The sequence below is a fragment of the Macaca nemestrina genome, chromosome 5 (genome assembly GCF_043159975.1).
Source record: "Macaca nemestrina isolate mMacNem1 chromosome 5, mMacNem.hap1, whole genome shotgun sequence".
In the NCBI taxonomy this organism is placed as follows: Eukaryota; Metazoa; Chordata; class Mammalia; order Primates; family Cercopithecidae; genus Macaca; species Macaca nemestrina.
Genome location: NC_092129.1, coordinates 14029320 through 14048659, shown reverse-complemented (window position 1 = coordinate 14048659; position 19340 = coordinate 14029320). Strand labels below are relative to the sequence as shown.

The following is a 19340-nucleotide window of genomic DNA, read 5'->3' as shown; positions in this document are numbered from 1 at the left end:
TACCTGGAACCTCAGACTGTGACCTTATTTGGAAATAGGGTCTTTGTAGATGGACTTGTTGGGATGAGGTCATACTGGATTTAGGGCGAGCCCTGAATCTAATGACTGTTGTCCTTATAAAGAAGACAGGATAAGGATACAGACACTCAGAGGAGCACATAGGAAGAAGGCTCCATGATGACAGAGGCAGAACTGGAGTGAGGTAGCTACAAGCCGAGGAATGCCAGAGACCAAAATGGGACTAAGAAGAGACACGGAACAGATTCTTCCTCAGAGCTTCCAAAGGAACCAGCCTTGCCAGCACATTAGTTTCAGGCTTCCGGCCTCCCGAGCTGTGAAGGAATACGTTTTTATTCTCTTAAGCCACTCAGTTTGTGATAATTTAGTAAGGCAACCCTAGGGATTGAACACACGTGCTAGTCTCAAGCATTCAGCCGCGTGTGTTATACATCCCACTCTGCCTGCACAGACCTGGCCAGAAGGCCCCACAGAGTCTTGCCCTAAACGTTAAAGGGGGCTCTTCCTTATGTCGGGGGGCCCCCAAGCATCGTTTAAATTTCAGAAGATTACCAGAGCTCCGGAGTTAGGAAAACATCCTAATACAAACTAGGTCCAAAGTCCCTCTCCATACTATAGGGATTTGTGTAGGATCCTTATTCCCTATGGGCTGGTACCAAGGAAACATATCAAGATTTTCTGAGCCAGGCTGCCACTAGGAAACTTGAGAAATACTAGCAAGGAAGCGTGCTTCCTCAGGACCTCCTTGTGTTAGGCCACCCGTCCCCACGTCACAGATGCCGGTGAAGTGACTTGCCCAAGGCCACACAGCCAGGATTTGAGTCCAGGTCTATCTACCTGTTTCCAAGGCTGTCTACCTTCACATTCCCAACAAAAATATAAACAGCCAACATTTACTGAGAGCTATGTATCACACCCTGGTTTTGCTGTTGTTTGTTTTGAGACGAAGTCTCACTCTGTCACCCAGGCTGGAGTGCATTGGCGCAATCTTGGCTCACTGCAACCAGGTTCAAGTGATCTTCCCACCTCAGCCCTCTGAGTAGCTGGGACCACAGATGCACACCCCCAGCCCTGGCTGATGTTTATATTTTTTGTAGAAACAGGGTTTCACCATGTTGCCCAAGCAATCCTCTCACCTTGGCCTCCCAAAGTGCTGGGATTACAGGAGTGAGCCACCACACCTGGCCTGTTTATTTTTGTTAACTTTTTACTTTTTAATTTTTTAATTTTTATTTTTTAGAGACAGGGTCTTACTCTTTCACCCAGGCTGGATTACAGTGGCATAATCTTAGTTTACTGCAGCCTTGAACTCCTGGGCTCAAACGATCCTCCTGCCTCAGCCTCCCAAGTAGCTGGGACTACAGTCATGCCTGTTTTAGGTCCGGTTTTAAGGGCTTTATTTGAATTACTTAATTTCTTAATTTAATCACCCCCTCCCAAATTTAGTGAAGTGAGTACATTGTTTCCATTGTAATGATGAAGAAACCAAAGCACAGATTGGCCACAGACCTTGCCCAAAGCCACACTGCTGGAGGGCCGGCGGTATGAACCAGTCAGCTCCACTCCAGGGCCTGTGCTCTAAATCACTGGTCCCCAACTTTTTGGCACCAGGTACTGGTTTCATGGAAGACAATTATTCCACGGGGTGGGGGCAAATGGTTTCAGGATGAAGCTGTTCTGCCTCAGATCATCAGTCATTAGCTAGAATCTCATAAGGAGCGGGCAACCTAGATCCCTCACGTGTGCAGTTCACAGTAGGGTTGGTGCTCCTGTGAGAATCGAACGCCTCGGTTGGTCTGACAGGAGGCGGAGCTCAGGCGGTTATACTGTCAGCTGCTCATCCCCTGCTGTGCAGCCCAGTTTCACAGGCTATGGACCCCTACTGGCCCACATCCGGGGAGTTGGGAACCCCTTCTATAAGTGACCTCAACCAGGCGCAGGCAACAGGCCAGGACACTGAGGCTGTCCGAGGTCAGACAGTGAATATCTGCCCATGGAGTCGGAGGCCGGGGATAGATTAAAGAAGCCACTTCTGGCTGGAAGGGGCCGGGGGTGTGGGTGGGGGGCTCGGGTCTTGCTGGCTGAGGATTGCTGTTTAGAGTAGGTAGGCATGGGGACACTTGAGCTGTCAGGAGAGCTGGAGCTGTACTCTACAAAGGGCCAATGGCTTATACATACATATGGTAAAGTGCACATTTGTTGAGAGAAACCTTAAAATATTTGTTTTGATCACTTCTAGAATATCTGCCATGAAACAAATAATTAACTAGAGAAAACCTTGAAGAAACGAATCTACGAACTTCTCTATTTCTGTGGTGGCATTTAGAAAAGCATAATTTGTAACACAAAATCGGGATGCCAAAGTTTTCTTATAGGTTCGGTCATATTTTTGTTTACTTTTCATGCAATAAATATGAAATTCTAATTTTCTTTTATTCTAAAACTACTCATTTTCTCTCTCCACTTTTATATAAGTATTTTCTTTAGCTTTTCCTCAATTCAAATTTTAATCTTTTTTTTTTTTTTTTTTTTTTGTCATTTTTGTAGATAGAATTCTCCTTATTGATCTCTTCCTTGAGCACTTAAAACACTTGACCAGGGGCCGGGCACAGTGGCTCATGCCTGTAATCCCAGCACTTTGGGAGGCCGAGGTGGGCGGATCACCTGAGATCAGGAGTTTGAGACCAGTCTGGCCAATGTGGTAAAAACCCCGTCCCTACTAAAAATACAAAAATTAGCCGAGTGTAGTGGTTCGTGCCTGTAGCCCCAGCTACAAAGGAGGCTGAGGTGGGAGAATCGCTTGAACCTGGGAGGCAGTGGTTGCAGTGAGCCAAGATTACGCCACTGTACTCCAGTCTGGGTGACAGAGTGAGACTCCGTCTCAAAAACAGAAAAAACAAAAAACAAAAAAAACCACTTGACCAATAATTTGCCTTTCAATTTCCATCTCCTTCTATCTCTGATGAATGAATTCAGTAATCTGCTCATTCAATGGATATGTGTGAGGTGCCTGCTTTGGAAGTTACTTTTTCGTTTTTTATTGAATTACATTGTTTTCTGCTTTGTTGAAACTTGTATTAATCCACATCTACATTCTAGTATTCTATTCTATTTCTTTGTTGTTGGGTATAGTCAACAAAATACATTGGCTCTGCAAACCACTTTTGCCTTTCATTTTTGTCTCTGCAGTTCCCGAAACACTTGAATAAAATCTTCTTGTCATAGCCTCCCTTAACACTTGCTGCTTTTCCAGGTTACTTCTTGGAATTTTCTAAAAGATTCCTAGTTCAAAGATGAGAGCTGGGTAGAAACAGGTTTTTCCAGTAGGTTACAGGGGTGTTGAGATTCCAAGCCCTGAGGCAGCCAAGCTACCATGGCCTGCCCAGCAATCTTCGTGGTGTCGGGAGACACTGTGGGGAGAGATGCTACCATTCTCCTGGGCTGCCTATAAGTCACAGAGGTTGAGAAACACTGCTGTGGGGGACAGGAGAGAGGCATGGGCACACGGGGGAAGGATGCAGCAGCCCTCGCTGGGGCACCAGGTGCACTCTGGGTGGACACCCCCTCTTACTGAGGTTTACCTGGTGGAGGTCTCTCTTCATTTTCTTCTGCTGCAGCTGGCCCAGCTTAGAAGCCCTCTCAGCCTCTTTACTAAGGAGCTGCAATTGCTGTTCTTTCTGCCCCACATCTTCCAAGAGCTTCTCCATCCTGGATGTTTTCATGAAGCGCAGCTGCTCCTGGGTGAGAGCTTCCTGGGCCACTCGATGTTCTAACTCCTTCAGCAGTTGAGCCTGTGGCAGGAAAACGCCAAAAGAAAGGAGGAGGCAGGGAGCCTTTCTTCCCAGCAGAAGTGGGGAGACGTTGGACAGCATGATAACCATCCCCTCCTTTGGGGCTCAGGGACACAACTACATGGTGTATTCCTGGACTCTAGAAAACGTGGCCCAATGATTCAGTCCTGCGCTAGCAAGAGCACCAGGATCTACCCTAGCCTGGCATTTACACTGTGAGCCCTGCAGTGACAGAGGGAAGCAGAACAGACACCAAAAGCCAGGCACACGATCACGCCACTGTACAGCAGTGCCAGGGCAAACAATTTGGTCTTTTAATACCCAGATTTGATCATATGTATGTTAGCTTACTAACCAGATAATCATATCTAGCACAAACAACATTTACATTGTTGTGGAGCCTTTGTCAGGAGGTAGCCGTGGAAGCGTTTAACACCAAAGAGACAGGGCCATGCCATACACGCAATGGGCGAGGAAAGGAGGTTCTGATTTAGGCTCTGTTTTCACTTCCAAAAATCTGGGGAAGTCAGATTCTAGACGGTTAAAGGAGGATTAGTGTAGAAATAATTTGGTTCTGTTCCAAAGTTTTTCTAATAAGTATTATCCTAAATACTAGATGGTCAATCCTTAATCATAAGGATCAATCCTTAATCATAATATTATTATTCATATCTGTATGATGACGTTACAGTTTATCATGTAGCTCATGATAACTCATATGAGTTACCATAATTAACTCATCTGATGCAGAATCATGGAAGAATTAGGGTCTAAGATGAACAAATTAAATTTCATGCTTTAAATATGCCTAGCTTTCCCAGGCTGTAACTTCAACTCAACTGTTCTCACTCTAAACCTACAGTCCCCCTACTTCATTCATGCCCAGAGGGTTGGCACAGTTAGGACATGCTTAGGCTTAGAGTGCCTTTATTTTGGTGCCAGCCCCTGTCGCGCAGCAGTAACTTCTGAAAGTGAGACATGGTATGGATCATTGGGATGGGACAGAGTCTCGTGCGGGGATGACACTGCAGGCTGGACCACACTCTGCTTGCGGAGGATTGTTGTTGAGTGGAAGTGTGCTTGCCCCATGAAAGCCTGTGTTCAAGGCAAAGGCCGAGATCACAGGATCCCAGGACAGCCTCTAGCAAAAAGATCCTCAGAGAAATGGACACACACACACACACACACACACGTATGTGATAATGATCTTGCTTATGAGTAGTAGTTTCTCATCTTAGCCACATACGAGTAAGAACAATAGCCTTTTGGCCACCGCCCTTGGTTTCTGGGCTGGAGAGGAGGGAGGAGAAGGGAAGCCCAGGTCCAGGCCTTTTCCTGGTTGTACCATCTGTGTGGCTTCAGGCTGTGGTGCTCTGATGACTGCTCCTGGCAGCCACAGCACCAAGTCTGGTGGCCACATTCAGCTTTGCAGAGTGAACTGCAAAGGGAACGAGGAAGAGGCTCTGAGGCTCGGATACCTGGCTGTCCTGCTGCTTCCACATCCTCGCGCTGTCGGCCTGAGCCCTGGCCAGGGCCTGCCTGAGAGCCAGGATCTGCTGACGAAATAAACCCACTTCTCGCTCTGCCATCAGCTTGATGCGCAAACACTCTTTTTTACTTTGAATAGCTTCCTGTAAACATCCCAAACACAGTAAGATAGGAAATAGGTTTCCTTTCCAGATTTTTAGTTTCAAAAGCAGTATCTAAACCACTTTCCCATCCATTCTTCTTTCAAACTTCTGGTAGAAAGGAGCTCCTGCTAGTCACTGCTTCCACGATTTTATTTTATTTTATTATTTATTTGTTTAGAGATGGAGTCTTGCTCTGTCAACCCAGCCTGGAGTACAGTGGTACAATCTTGGCTCACTGCAACCTCTACCTCCCAGGTTCAAGCAATTCTCCTGCCTCAGCCTCCTGAGTAGCTGAGACTACAGGTGCCCGCCACCACACCCAGCTAATTTTTTTTGTATTTTTAGTAGAGATTGGGTTTCATCATGTTGGCCAGGCTGCTCTCAAATTCCTGACCTCAGGTGATCCACCCACCTTGGTCTCTCAAGGTGCTGGGATTATAGGCATGAGCCACCATGCCCAGCCCACTTCCATGATTTTAATTCAGAAGAGGGTAACATATCAGAGTAAATACTTTCAGAAACAGGATGTGAGAGTTTCCAAATAGCCATCAATATGCACTTTGGATTCAATTTGCCTTAAAGCAGATTTCTCACTTATTATTTTGTGACTTCATTTTCCTCAGATAATCATGTATGAAACCCAAAGATACGCAGTCTTTTGACAAAGCAGCCTCAAGCCCTTGGTGAAGCCTTTCCTCCATCTTTTCACACCCTTCCCTTATGCTGACTTCTCTGATCTGTTCTTTCTTGCCCCCTTTGCTTCTGCCCCCTTTCTATTTCTCCTGAAGTTCTCACACGGCCTGTTCCCAGGAAAAATCGCCAACTGTCAGATCCTTCAGGATGGCTGACCCTGCCACCTGACACCACTGCCACTCATAGCTACAGTGACACCATGGCAGCTGCAGCCATAGAGGCTTGGGATCAGCCATCCTGGGGACTGTCTGGACCTCCCCCACCAGAGCTCACCTTCTCTGCCCTGCTCAGCTGGGCCTGGAAGCGCGCCTGCTGCACAGCCAGCCTCCAGTGGCCCAGGCTCCTCACTTTGCACACCAGGGTGGCCAGGCTGCAGTTGTCCTGCTCCAAGGCCCATAGCTGTTCCTGCTAAGAAGGCTCATTTTCAGAAAAGTCTGCCCCCAACACTTTCATAGGAAGGGCACAAACCCTAACATCAGAAACATGCCTTCCAGAAGATGACACAATTGTGTAGTCCGTCCTCGTGTCCCCTTTAAAATGCCTGATGCAATGCTTTCTCAGGGAAATCAGGCTGGAATGCTAATGGGGTGAATGGTGGGGTCAGCTGCTAGAATGAAACACTGATAGCCCATTGCTAAATGAAATCACATACTTTGGCTGGGTTTTCTTTCATTCCTTCATCAGGGCTGGCAGAGCCCCATTTTTTCTTTAGGTCCTTCATATTGTCAATCCCTTCTGTTCTCACTTCACCGATGAGCTCACACACTTTCTGGATCAAATTAAGCTGATTCTCATCCAGCTTCTCCTGCAAATTGCAGACTCAAGTCAAGGAAGTAAAATGGATTTGGGTAGTGTGAAGGGCAGTTGAAGAAAAGCCATTTTGCCTTCTACAACTTAACTTTTGTAAGTAATTTCACATTAAGATGTCACCTACTCAGACAATTATTCTGACATGTACTATAAGGAAGTCACACTAGCGGCCCCCTGAGTGCTGTCTTTTATCCACAGGGCTTCATCATTGGGACACCAGCACATCTTAGACTGTGCCTTCCTTGTCAACACCAAGGCAGGCTGAGCCAGGAGGACAGTGGAGGCTCACAGGTAGAAAACCTGCTGAGCAAACTGCCCCTGGTAAGAGTTACTTGGGAAGCTGAACCAAAGATTTTTGCTGCTATGTTCACTCACGGCAGAATGTGACCAGACAAGACACTGTAGTTGAGCCACTCCTGAGGAGCTCTGTTAAATATAGATAAAGTGGAGGAGGGAGTCCAGCCGACTGCCTTCCTATTTAGGATCTAACAGAAACCTCATTAGGAAATATTCTGTTCTGAATGGCTTACAGCTAAATGCCTTGTGAGGAAACAGCTTGATCAATGGTGAGTACAACTGAAGACCCAGTGCTAGGGACTGAATTGTGTCTTCCCCAGATTCATATGTTGAAACCCTAACCAGCACTGTGACAGTATCTAGAGACAGGATCTTTAGGAGGTAATTAAGATTAAACTGAGGACATAAGGGGGAGGCCCTATTGCAATAAGACTGTGGCCTTATAGGAAGAGGGAGAGAGACCTTTCTTTTTCTCCGTGTCTGCCATGTGAGGGCACAGTGAGAAGGCAGCCACCTGCGAGCCAGGAAGCAGGCCCTCAGCCAGAAGCAGACTCCACTGGCGCCCTGATCTCAGACTTCCGGCTTCCAGAACTGTGAGAAATACACTTTCTGTTGTTTAAGCTGTGCAGCCTATCGTATTTTGTTATGGCAGCCTGAGCAGACTAAGATACCCAGTGTCTTTGGGGTGAGAGGTAGGGTAGGGGTGTCCTCCAACTTCTAAACCACTTCCCTAGAGAGGAAGGCAGGAGGAGGGTGCCCAGCTGGGAGCCATGGAAGGAAGCCTGGCTCTGGCCACACAGCAGAAGCTTTAGCAACTTCATGGGATGCTGGAATATAACAGGGATTCCCTACTGTAGGAGGCTTGGTGGAACCACTTCAGCCTGGGAAACAGAGAGAATCCACTTTTTAACTAGGAATTTGGCAGAAGCTAAAGGGAACTTAAGACATTTCTCAACAATCTCACACCTGAAAGATGGCTTAGCAAATTCCAGCTGTCACTGTCTGCCCATTCCTCTCTTGCAACACCAGACCCAGTACATTTTGGGTTTGATCCTTTAATACGTGTAATCATTTACACTGCAGGTAAGAAGAAATTCTCGCTGGAATGACCAGGCCAAGGTGAGCACTGGTGGAAGCTCCTGTTAACCTAATAACCCTGGGGGCCACCCTGCAATCCCTGGGGAGAGATGCAAGGACCCAAATGGGGCTGGCTTTGGGGTGTATCCAATAGCAGGGAAGGGGACAGGGTTGGGGGAAGCTGTGGACTTGCAGGTGGTAGGTTGTACTGAAATTCACACCGGCGAGTCAGCTGGACCAGTCTCCCTGATGGCCCATTTTAGGCGTGGGGCATCTATCTTACGGCTGCGCAAACATCAGATGAAAGCGATTGGCTTCCACAATGCTGCGGGTGCACGCGCACCCCATCACTTCTCTTCTGCCATGGATCTTTGCTGACAGGTCAGCAGCTTGCTGACATTGAATGTGAGAGTAAAGCTGGCAGGCATTTTGAGGGTTTGAAAAAATTCTGGAAGCTGATTCAAATTCTGAATGTGCCCAGGGAGTTCTCCAGAGGCACCTGCTGCTACCTACATAAGGTCTGGCCTGGCCCAGGCACTGTACTCTGGAAAGTCGCACTAACAGATAAAATGGTGGTAGAAACTGGGGAGGTGGGGAATTTGGAGCAGCAGAACTCTCTCCTCCCAACAGCGATCAGACAGTGCCAGTGGCAACTGTCAATAGAGGGGAAAAGAGAGACTTCTCTATTATCCCCAAATTCAGTGTCTATCATGGTTAATGACAACCCATTGCTGACTCTCTTTCTGCAGTGAAAGCTTAGAGCTAGAAAATTCTTAGGGCCTAAGAATCTCTTGTTCCCACAAAGCCCATTATTCTGTCATCGATCCCTGGGTGTGCAGCCACCGTGGGAATCCGTTACACTCGGCTCCCCAATGGGTGGCCCAGATGTTCGACACAGGACACTTACTTTCATGTGTAAACAGGTCTGAAACAAAGCTCGGACTAATGCCTCATATTCTTCTTGGACTTCTTTTCTAATCTGCTTCTTGAGATTCAGATTCACCTCTTCCAAGTCTGTGAGTTGGGCTCTCAGAGCGGTGATTTCCATGATCATATCATGACTGAGTTCTGCAACCTAGAAGCAAGAGAAAATGTGTGTGTGTGTGTGTGTGTGTGTGTGTGTGTGTGAGAGAGAGAGAGAGAGAAACAATTGAGGAGTTTCAAACTGCTCCTACAAAATAGTTTCTTATAGATCAGTATTGAATTTCACTTCTATTTTAAACCTAATGAAGCGAGTGAACATTCTGCTGCATAAATGTGGGCAGAAGAATTTAAGGACAATTCAAAGGTCCCGGAACAGTGCCAGACACTGGCTGGTGAAGAAGTGACCCCAGAAAGGCTAGTACATAGGCCCTTTCCAGTTAGACAAAAATACTTCAACTGTCTTGGCCTCCATCTCCAAACTGGCCTCCCCTTGACACCTCAGCCCAAACATCCTTTTTCTTTTTTGGAAGGCACTTTATTCTATTTTATTTATTTATTTATTTATTTATTTATTTATTTATTTATTTTTGAGATGGAGTTTTGCCCTTGTTGCCCAGGCTGGAGTGCAGTGGCATGATCTTGGCTCACCGCAACCTCCACCTCCCGGGCTCAAGCGATGCTCCTGCCTCAGCCTCCTGAGTAGCTGGGATTACAGGCATGCACCAGCACACCTGGCTAATTTTGTATTTTTAGTAGAGATGGGGTTTCTCCATGTTGGTCAGGTTGGTCTTGACCTTCTGACCTCAGGTGATTTACCCGCCTCGGCCTCCCAAAGTGCTGGGATTATAGGCGTGAGTCGCCGCGCCCGGCCTGGAATGTACCTTAAGTGGCATCAAAAGAAAACAAACAACAACAACAAAACTTCCCAAAGTAACAACAAAAACAGAACAAAACAAAGCCAGTACAAAATAACAAAAGTGACCAAAAAACTCAAGGGAAAAAAAATGCACCCTAAGGAGGGTTGCTTGCCAAAAGTGAAGGCACGCTCCTTGGTGTTCCTGCAGTGGACCTTCACTGACGGGACTTCCACAGGTGACACAAGCAAATGACACTCAGGTGTCCCACAGCTGGCTAACCCTGAGAGTGTGGATGTGAGAAATGGAGAAGAGAACCTTTTTAACAGGAAATGACCTACCTGGCCAGCACTGTCTTCAGGCGGACCCTGGTCTCTTCGCGCAGCATCTAATTCCTGAGCAGGAGAAAGCAGTACACAACCAAACTCAGACATTTCGTCTTCCAAGCACAGCTCAGGTCAGCACAACGCGTTCCAAACACTTCCTACTTGTGTTAATGGAGCCCCATTTTGAGAACCTTAGGCTGTGCCTGGAGCTGAGACTGTATGTGTCGCCCCACTGTACTTCAGGATGCTTAACACAGCCTCAGAAGACAACACCGACTTCCAGCTACCCACACTGATGCCAAGAACTGAGTAATGGGGATAGGCCAAAATGAGGGTGGCTCCAAGGCTCATTATTTGACATTTTAATACTTCATCTGGTGTTTTGGCTAGTCTTTTAGACTTCCGAACTTTTCTAAGGTATAAAGTAAAATCACACTAAACCTCTGATGCAATCTACCTTCACAATAGTGGGCAGCCCAGGGCAGGTGGACTGACTCTTCCATCCCACCAGTGGGCTCATATGTTAAGGAAGTCTCCCAGTGAGACTGACCCATGACATCCACCCTGAAGGGAGAGTTTACTTAAGGATCCTGGCTTCTTTCCCAGACCAGGAACAGCGCACGGCGCCTTGTGTTTGCCAAGGGTGGAAAGGTCAGCTATGCACCTTCCCCTGCAGGGCCAGCCCCTTTGTTGCTCACCTTTTGTATTTCCCCGCTGGACACCTCCAAAGCACATAACCTAGTGTGGGCAACTGAGAATACCAGAGCCCAAGGGAATGAGCCAATGAGAAGAGAGATTTGAGGGTACCATTCACCCTCAATTCTGGCATAAGAACCACTAGATGCGCCCCAACCCTCTCAGTTTTACTTTTCTCTTCTGAGTGCCTCCTGAGCCTCCCTGCCCACGCCCATTCCCCACTGCAGTTCTCGTCTCTCTGGGAGCCTACTTGCTCTTTCTGGCTGAGCCTCTGCCTAGCGTGATGTAACACATGCTCATAGCACGTGGAGTAGGTCTCAAAGTTGCTGCGTTCTCTTGCCATCATGTCACAACCCAGGGAAAGGAGGCAGGCCTCAAGGTGATCTTTCCTGAAAGTGATCTGAAAGGAAAGAGGCATTCATTATTCACAGCCACTCTAGCAGGGCAGCCTCACCATGCCAGGGCCCCAGGCACTCTTTGCCTTGGCTCACAGACCCACTTTTGTTTCTCCTCTGTATCCAACCATGGACTGTAGCCTTGCAAGCCTCTCTTTCAGGTCGGCTTTGAACATTTGCAGGGACACGAGGACCATGGAAGCCCACATAGCATGTGGTGAAACACTGAAAGGTTATAAATCAAACTAACAAACTATCAGAATGAAATGTTTAATTCTCCTACCTTGAAAAACAGACCTGAAAACTGACCTGGAAAGCCAGATTTGAATTGATTATTCCTGGACTACTGTTTGTTTGTTTGTTTGTTTGTTTTTTAGATGGGGCCTTGCTCTGTCGCCCAGGCTGGAGGGCAGTGGCGCGATCTCAGCTCACTGCAGACTTGGCCTCCCAAGTTCAAGCAATTCTCCCACCTTAGCCTTCCAAGTAGCTGGGATTATAGGGGTTCCCACCACCATGCCCAGCTAATTTTTATATTTTTAGTAGAGATGGGGTTTCACCATGTTGGCCAGGCCGGTCTCAAACTCCTGACCTCAGGTGATCCACCCACCTCGGCCTCCCAAAGTGCTGGGATTATAGGTGTGAGCCACGACGCCCAGTCGACTACTCTCAGTTCTGTGCTGAAGTAGGGACACATGGCGAGAGCTGGTCCCCAACCTATAGTTTACCATGTGGCCCCCTTCTCTTCCCAGCTCTCGCCTCACGTCATGCTGTGAGGTCTTCACATGCCTGTGAGCAGACATCCTAACCCGCATGTCCAAACTCCATCCACACTCCCAGTTGCTCCTTGGTCACTTCCAGGCCAGGGGTGTGCACACTAGTGATGAGGTCCGTTCTCACTCTGGGGAAGGTGATCCAGGGAAGATGCCCATTCAGGCCATGGACTCAGGGAATTCCAGGTCCCAGGTACTTGGAGCATGGTCTAAAATGAAGGTGAGGGCTCTGAGCGGACATGTCCCTGTGGCCCAGGGGATTTCTTACCTTGTGAGGAAGGTCATAGCTGGAGAAAGGCCAGAGAGGGGCCCTCTGCTATATGGGGTATCTGGCAGGGGCTTCTCTTGCTCTAGTCTAAGGGCCACACAGCTCATTCTCTAGGCAATTCCACTCACTCCCTTTCTCCAGGAGATTGGGCCTGCTTTTTGAAGAGTTGGCAATTAAGGAACAGCCCAACTTTCCAAGGCAGTCTTAGATTTAGGTTCTGGAGAGAAATGGGAGCTAATATTTGGAAGGTAGGACAGACTTACCCAACTAGGACCTGCATATCTATGCAAGTGTGTTTGTCCCTCTGTGCATCAGTGAGTGTGTGTGTGTCTGTGTGTGTGTGTCTGTGTGTGTGTGTGTGTCTGTGTGTGTGTGTGTGTCTGTGTGTGTGTGTCTGTGTGTGTGTGTGTGTCTGTGTGTGTCTGTGTGTGTGTGTGTGTCTGTGTGTGTGTGTGTCTGTGTCTGTGTGTGTGTGTGTGTGTGTGTCTGTGTGTGTCTGTGTGTGTGTGTCTGTGTGTGTGTGTGTCTGTGTGTGTGTGTCTGTGTGTGTGTGTCTGTGTGTCTGTGTGTGAGTGTGTCTGTGTGTGAGTGTGTCTGTGTGTGTGTGTGTCTATCTGCAGGGATGAGGGGTGAGAAAGTTTATGGGGCCAAGTCTAGGACCCAGCCTACACTGTAACGTGAATTTTATCTGTGACACTTCTGGGGTCAGGCCAGCTCCTGTTCCCTGGCCATCTGCCATCGATGCCAGCACTGTGCACTTGGCCTTCTGGAAGCAGCACATGAAGCAGCCGTTGTGGCTTCCGTGGGCTCAGGCTTCTCTGGGCTCTCAGGGCAATTTATTTCCTAAAACCTGCTCTGCAACTTACCCTGCCTCCCTGGGTCAGTGTAAATGTCAGCTGTGCTTGTGTCAGAATGCAGCGTGAGTGGGCACCATTGGCCAGTTTCTTCTCCGAAACCCTCGCTGGCATAAGAGCTGCAGACTCAGATTATTGGCCCAGTTCTGCCCAGTAAGCAGCACCGCCTTCCACTGGGCTGTTCTGTCACCACCATTCAAACCTGAACCACGATGGATGGCACTGGGTGGAAGAGCAGCAGATTGCCCCAGGGATTCTTCAAGAGAACCAGCCTGGGGTGCAGCATGGCAAGCACTGGGCCTTGTTATGGCCAAAGTCTAGCCCTGAAGCCTGCCAGCAGCAATTGAGTTTCTGTGGTTTGCTTCATCTTGGAATCCCTTGTAACAATTTGTTAAATATCAGGCACACACGAGGTATTTTGAAGATGTTTCTAAAATACCCACCTCTGCTGACAAAACACTTCAGTGGGCTGGGGAGCAGTGGCTCACACCCATAATCCCAGCACTGTGGGAAGCCAAGGCAGGCAGATCACTGGAGGTCAGGAATTCAAGACCAGCCTGGGCAACATGGTGAAACCCCGTCTCTACTAAAAATACAAAAATTAGCCAGGTGCGGTGGCATGTGCCTGTAATCCTAACTACTTGGGAGGCTGAAGCAGGAGCATCATTTGAACACAGGAGGTAGAGGCTGCAGTGAGCCAAGATTGCACTATCTCTATGATGGAGACGGGGGCGTGGCTGGAAGAGTAAGTTCACTGTCACTGCGATGGTCCAGAAGAGGCCAAAAGCCTACCAGGCACAGACTTTGGAGGGGCTTGAGCATCCTGAGGACCCTGACTTCAAGACACTGGCAGGCTGACACCATCCTCTTCAAGTGTGCCCAGAGTGTGGGGTGTATCTGATATGGGTTTGCTCTGCCTACTGATATCCATGCTTCTTTCCCACAAGACCTCAATGTTGGGGTGAAGCATACAGATAAGAAATGAGAAGAACTTGAGTCACAAAACTGTTGTCTTTATTGTGTTAAACATAAAATTTGCCACTATATCATTTTTAAAGGTACAGTTCAATGGCATTAAGTATATTCACATTGCTGTGCAACCATCACCACCATCCACCGCCAGAACTCTTTATCTTGTAAAATGAAAACTCTGTATCCAATAAACGATAATTACCTATTCTTTCCTCTCAGACCATGGCAACCACCACCATCCTTTCTGTCTCTCTGAATTTGGCTACTCTAGGTACCCCATATAAGTAGAATCATAGAGTATTTGTGCTTTTGTGAGTGGCTGAATTCACTTAGCAATAATGTCCGCAAGGTTCATCCACACTGTAGCATGTATCAATGTATCAGAATTTCCTATTATTATTTTTTTAAAGATGGATTCTCACCCTATCGCCCAGGCTGGAGTGCCATGGCACAATCTCGGCTCATTGCAACTTCCACCTCCCGGGTTCAAGCAATTCTCTTGCCTCAGTCTCCCAAATAGCTGGGACTACAGGCATGTGCCACCACACCCGGCTAATTTTTGCAGTTTTAGTAGAGACGGGTTTCACCATGTTGGCCAGGCTGGTCTTGAACTCCTGGCCTCAAGTGACCTGCCCACCTTGGCCTCCCAAAGTGCTGGGATTATAGGCATGAGCCATCGCATCTGGCCAGAATTTCCTTTCTTTGTAAGGTGAGTCACAAATTTTTTCCATCCTTTTTTCTGATATGTCCCACCCTAACCACTTTCTTGTCTCAAGGATGGGAAACTACTTCACCCACTCAGAGTATCCAGTATCATGTTTGTTTATGACTGAAAGCTTAAACTAATACATGTAAGTCATCAAGTTCTGAGGAAAAATGTATCCCTAACCAAGCTTGTGAATTCTCTACCTCATAAGAACTGAGATGTGTATTAGAAAATAATGGAGAACATCTGAAGAACTTGGAAAAATGTAAGTTTGGAGAAGGCATTTTAAAAAATGAAGTACGTTTTGTCAAGTCAAATTTCTTTAAATGGTTAAGTTTCACAGGAAACTGGATTCACAGTTACCTAAAAGCACTTGTTAACACTCCTCAAAACTCTGTTACAGTCAAATATCCATGTCTACTCTCTTATCCTGTCTTTTCAGTGGGTTGATTTGATTTAGCAAGGCACTTCCTGACAAGAATAAACATGTTTCAAAACCCAAGGACTGTGTATATGTGTGTGTGCATGTATTAAATGTATATTATTATTTAATATAATATATGGAGTTGTTATGGATTCGAATATTTTTTCTGGAAGGACACACACAGATTGCTGAAGCTGGCTTCCTTTGCAGAGAGGAAGCTGGAGATGGTGGCATGGGGATGGGTGAAAATGATACCTTTCTGTGCTGTTGGCTTTTTTTCATATGCTACATTTTAATGTTTTCTAGGTAACAGCATTACAGGCTATTTTGGTTCTCCTCACTTAGGCTTTTCATACTAACAAATCAACAACAGAATATGTTGCTAAAAATCAACTCATTCATAAACTCTAAGGTTACTTTAAAAAATTGACCAAATTTGAAATTTGCCAACATATATATTCTAATGACTCAGATCTTTACTAGAAATCAATTTTTTCCCAAAATTAAAAACTAATGATTATAGCTGGGCATGGTGGCTCACACTTGTAATCCCAGCACTTTAGTAGGCCAAGGCAGGTGGATCATCTGAGGTCAGGAGTTCGAGACCAGTCTGGCCAACTTGGTGAAACCCCGTCTCTAATAAAAATACACAAAAATTAGCAGGGTGTGGTGGCACACGCCTGTGGTCCCAGCTACTCAGGAGGCTGAGGCAGGAGAATCACTTGAACCTGGGAGGCAGAGGTTGCAGTGAGCCGAGATCGCGCCAGTATACTCAAGCCTGGAAGACTCTGTCTCAAAAATAAATAAATAAATAAATAAAGGAAAAAACCAAACAACTGACAATTGCTCTGTTTTGGGCTTAGCCTCAGTATTCATATAATCATTCTTAGGGAATAAGGGAAGCATTAGGAGAGCAGTTAAATGAGAAAGTTTTCCTTGTTTGGGATGATGTTATAAAAACCAACAGAATGACTAATTCTCAATACATACCTCTACTCCATCATCCTGATAATTCTGCATTAATCTCTGTCTAAATTTTTCAACTATTTGTGGTCTTGAGACTGAAAAGTTTTCTTTCATGACTTGGTGTTTCCAGAGATCTAGGGGGAAAAACATGCCGGCACTAGTATCACAAAACATTGTGCTGTCATTGATGGCTGTAAAATGGCGACTCTGAGACAGAACACGGGACACAATAAGCTGTTTCCAAACTCAGCTGCCCCTTGATACATAAAGGGGCCTGGGAATTGTTTCCAGGAACACCCTCGGATCCTGAATCCATGCATATTCAAGTCCTGCCGTCAGCCCTGGGGAACTTGTGGATACAAATATCTGCCCTCTGCACACATGGTTTTCACATCCCGAACGCTGTATTTTCTATCCTTGTCTGTTCAAAAAAAATCTGTGTATCAGTGGACCTGCACAGTTCAAACCATGTTGTTCAAAGGTCAACTGTATGTAAAAACTAATGGGGGTTGGGTAACTGGGACCCTCTGGAACATGGGAACTAGGAAGATCTCTCACCTGACTCCTAATGCAAAGATTTGGAAGAGCACCTATGAAATCCGGGGAACAATATTCCATTACCATAACTAAAAACCCCAAATCAAATATTAGTATTAATCCTACATGATGTTTATTTTTACTAAGGCCTTCTATGTATCTGCCAATTATTTTGGTCTAAAACAATGATCAGAAATAAATGAAGAGCTGTTTATCTGCTTAAGTTCCTAATGCTGGAGGGCAAAATTAACTTGAATATATAGTAATAAAAAAGGAGAGAAAATTCTCCTTTTTTAGAAGAGAGAAGATAGAGTTACAGATTAGAAATGTTGACAGACTGAACTTTAGCTCCAAGATTGAAGCAGCAATATGGCTGACCCAGATGGGATGAGGCACGTACAAAGCTCTCCCTGAGGCCAGGAGTTCAGCCAGGGCAACATAGTGAGACTCCATCTCCACAAAACATTTAAAATGGACAGGCGAGGTGGTGCATGCCTGTAGTTCTAGCTACTCGGGAAGCTGAGGTGGGAGAATCCCTTGAGCCCAGGAGGTCAAGGCTACAGTGAACCATGATTACATCACTGCACTCCAGCCTGGGAAACGGGTTGAGACCCTCGCTGTAAAAGAAAAATTTAAAGGGGTTGCATGTGATCAGTAGCTGCAACACTAGAAAGATGGCAGAACAAGAGCAAAGAAAAACCCCTTTGGTTCCAGAAAATCTCCTGAAAAAGAGGAAGGCTTATCAAGCCCTCAAAGCCACCCAGTCAAAGCAGGCACTTTTGGCAAAGAAGGAGCAGAGGAAAGGAAAAGGGCTCGGGTTTAAATGACTGGAATCATTCCTACATGATTCCTGGCGGCAGAAACGTGACAAAGTGCATCTCAGACAACTAGAAGTGAAACTTCACGCCTTGGAATTGCCAGATAAACATTTCTTGGCCTTTGTTGAATGCATCGAAAGGATTAACGGCGTGAGTTTACTGGTACGGAGAACCACTGCAATACCTCGCCTAAGAAAATTTTCAGTGGTGTCTTTGTAAGAGTCACCTCCCAGAACCTAAAAATACTGTGTATGGTGGAACCTTATGTGACCCGGAGGTTTCAAATCTGAAGTCTGTCTGGGAACTCATTTTGAAACATGGACAATCTGAGGTCAAGAATAAGACCATCCCTCTGACAGGCAACACAGTGATTGAGGAGCACCTGGGGAAGGTTGGCATCATTTGCTTGGAAGACCCCATTCATGAAATTGCCTTCCTAGAGAAGCGTTTCCAGGAGATCTCATGGTTCTTGCACCCTTTCCACCTCTCTGTGGCCTGTAATGCTACCTAAATTAGAGTGGGCTTCCTCAAGGAGATGGGCACACCTGGCTATTGAGATGAACACATCAATCAGCTCATCTGCCAGCTGAACTAGACCCAGGTGTCAAACTGCAGTACATTTTTGTCAATGAAGTGGGAGCATGTGTTTTTGTTTTTTGGGAATTTTTATCAAGTATCTTCAGATAAGATTATTTCCTGCTTTATCTTCAAAACTGGAAAGGAAGCGCCAAAGAAAAGATAGTAGCTGGCCGGGCATGGTGGCTCACGCCTGTAATTCCAACAATTTGGGAGACTGAGGCAGGCAGATCACCTGAGGTCGGGAGTTCAACATCAGCCTGACCAACATGAAAAACCCTGTCTCTATTAAAAACACGAAAACTAGCTGGGCATGATGGCGCATACCTATAATCCCAGCTACTCGGGAGGCTGAGGCAGGAGAATCACTTGAACCCGGGAGGCGGAGGTTGCTGTGAGTCAAGATCGCACCACTGCACTCCAGCCTTGGCAGTAAGAGGGAAACTCCATCTCAGAAAAACAAAACAACAACAACAACAACAACAAAACAACCCAAAAAACAAAAGACAGTAGCTTATGTTCATGGCAAGCACCTCTCATCACAATCGAGCTCCAAGAAAAAATTTTAGTGTTTTCTGCATTGGCTGCTGCCCCATCTGAAATCAGCACATTCCATGGAGGAAGGAGTGCTGCTTTGCTGCATCTTCTATCCTAGGATTTAATGTTGGTAAATAGTAACTCTAGCATCTGTACAAGGCTCCCTAAGACTCCCACAGCAGTCGACCAAGCCCAGAGACATAATGGATTCTGGAGATTCCTGGGGCCTTGTTTTGAAAAAGACTTGAAATACACATAGGAAGAAACTCACAAAAATAAATGTTAACTTGTCTCTGCAAAAAAAATAATAATAATAATAAATTAAATAAAATTAAAATAAAATAAAAAAGTTAAAGAAAATAACCAGTTATTCAGAGGAACATTGGTTATGGCAGCAATA

At 46.3% G+C, this 19340-nt stretch overlaps 1 protein-coding gene and 1 pseudogene across 1 annotated transcript in view; one reads left to right on the top strand and one right to left on the bottom strand.

Moving 5' to 3' along the window:
• CCDC162P (coiled-coil domain containing 162) overlaps nucleotides 1-19340 on the bottom strand; it is a 165154-nt gene that overhangs the window by 8310 nt on the left and 137504 nt on the right. Inside the window, 8 exon segments of the mRNA XM_011758899.3 lie at nucleotides 3600-3809; nucleotides 5288-5440; nucleotides 6407-6538; nucleotides 6786-6938; nucleotides 9225-9392; nucleotides 10437-10490; nucleotides 11368-11517; nucleotides 16497-16606. Of these exon segments, the coding sequence (XP_011757201.3) occupies nucleotides 3600-3809; nucleotides 5288-5440; nucleotides 6407-6538; nucleotides 6786-6938; nucleotides 9225-9392; nucleotides 10437-10490; nucleotides 11368-11517; nucleotides 16497-16606 (1130 nt within the window).
• Nucleotides 17494-18718, top strand: LOC112428509 (ribosomal protein uL30-like; annotated as a pseudogene).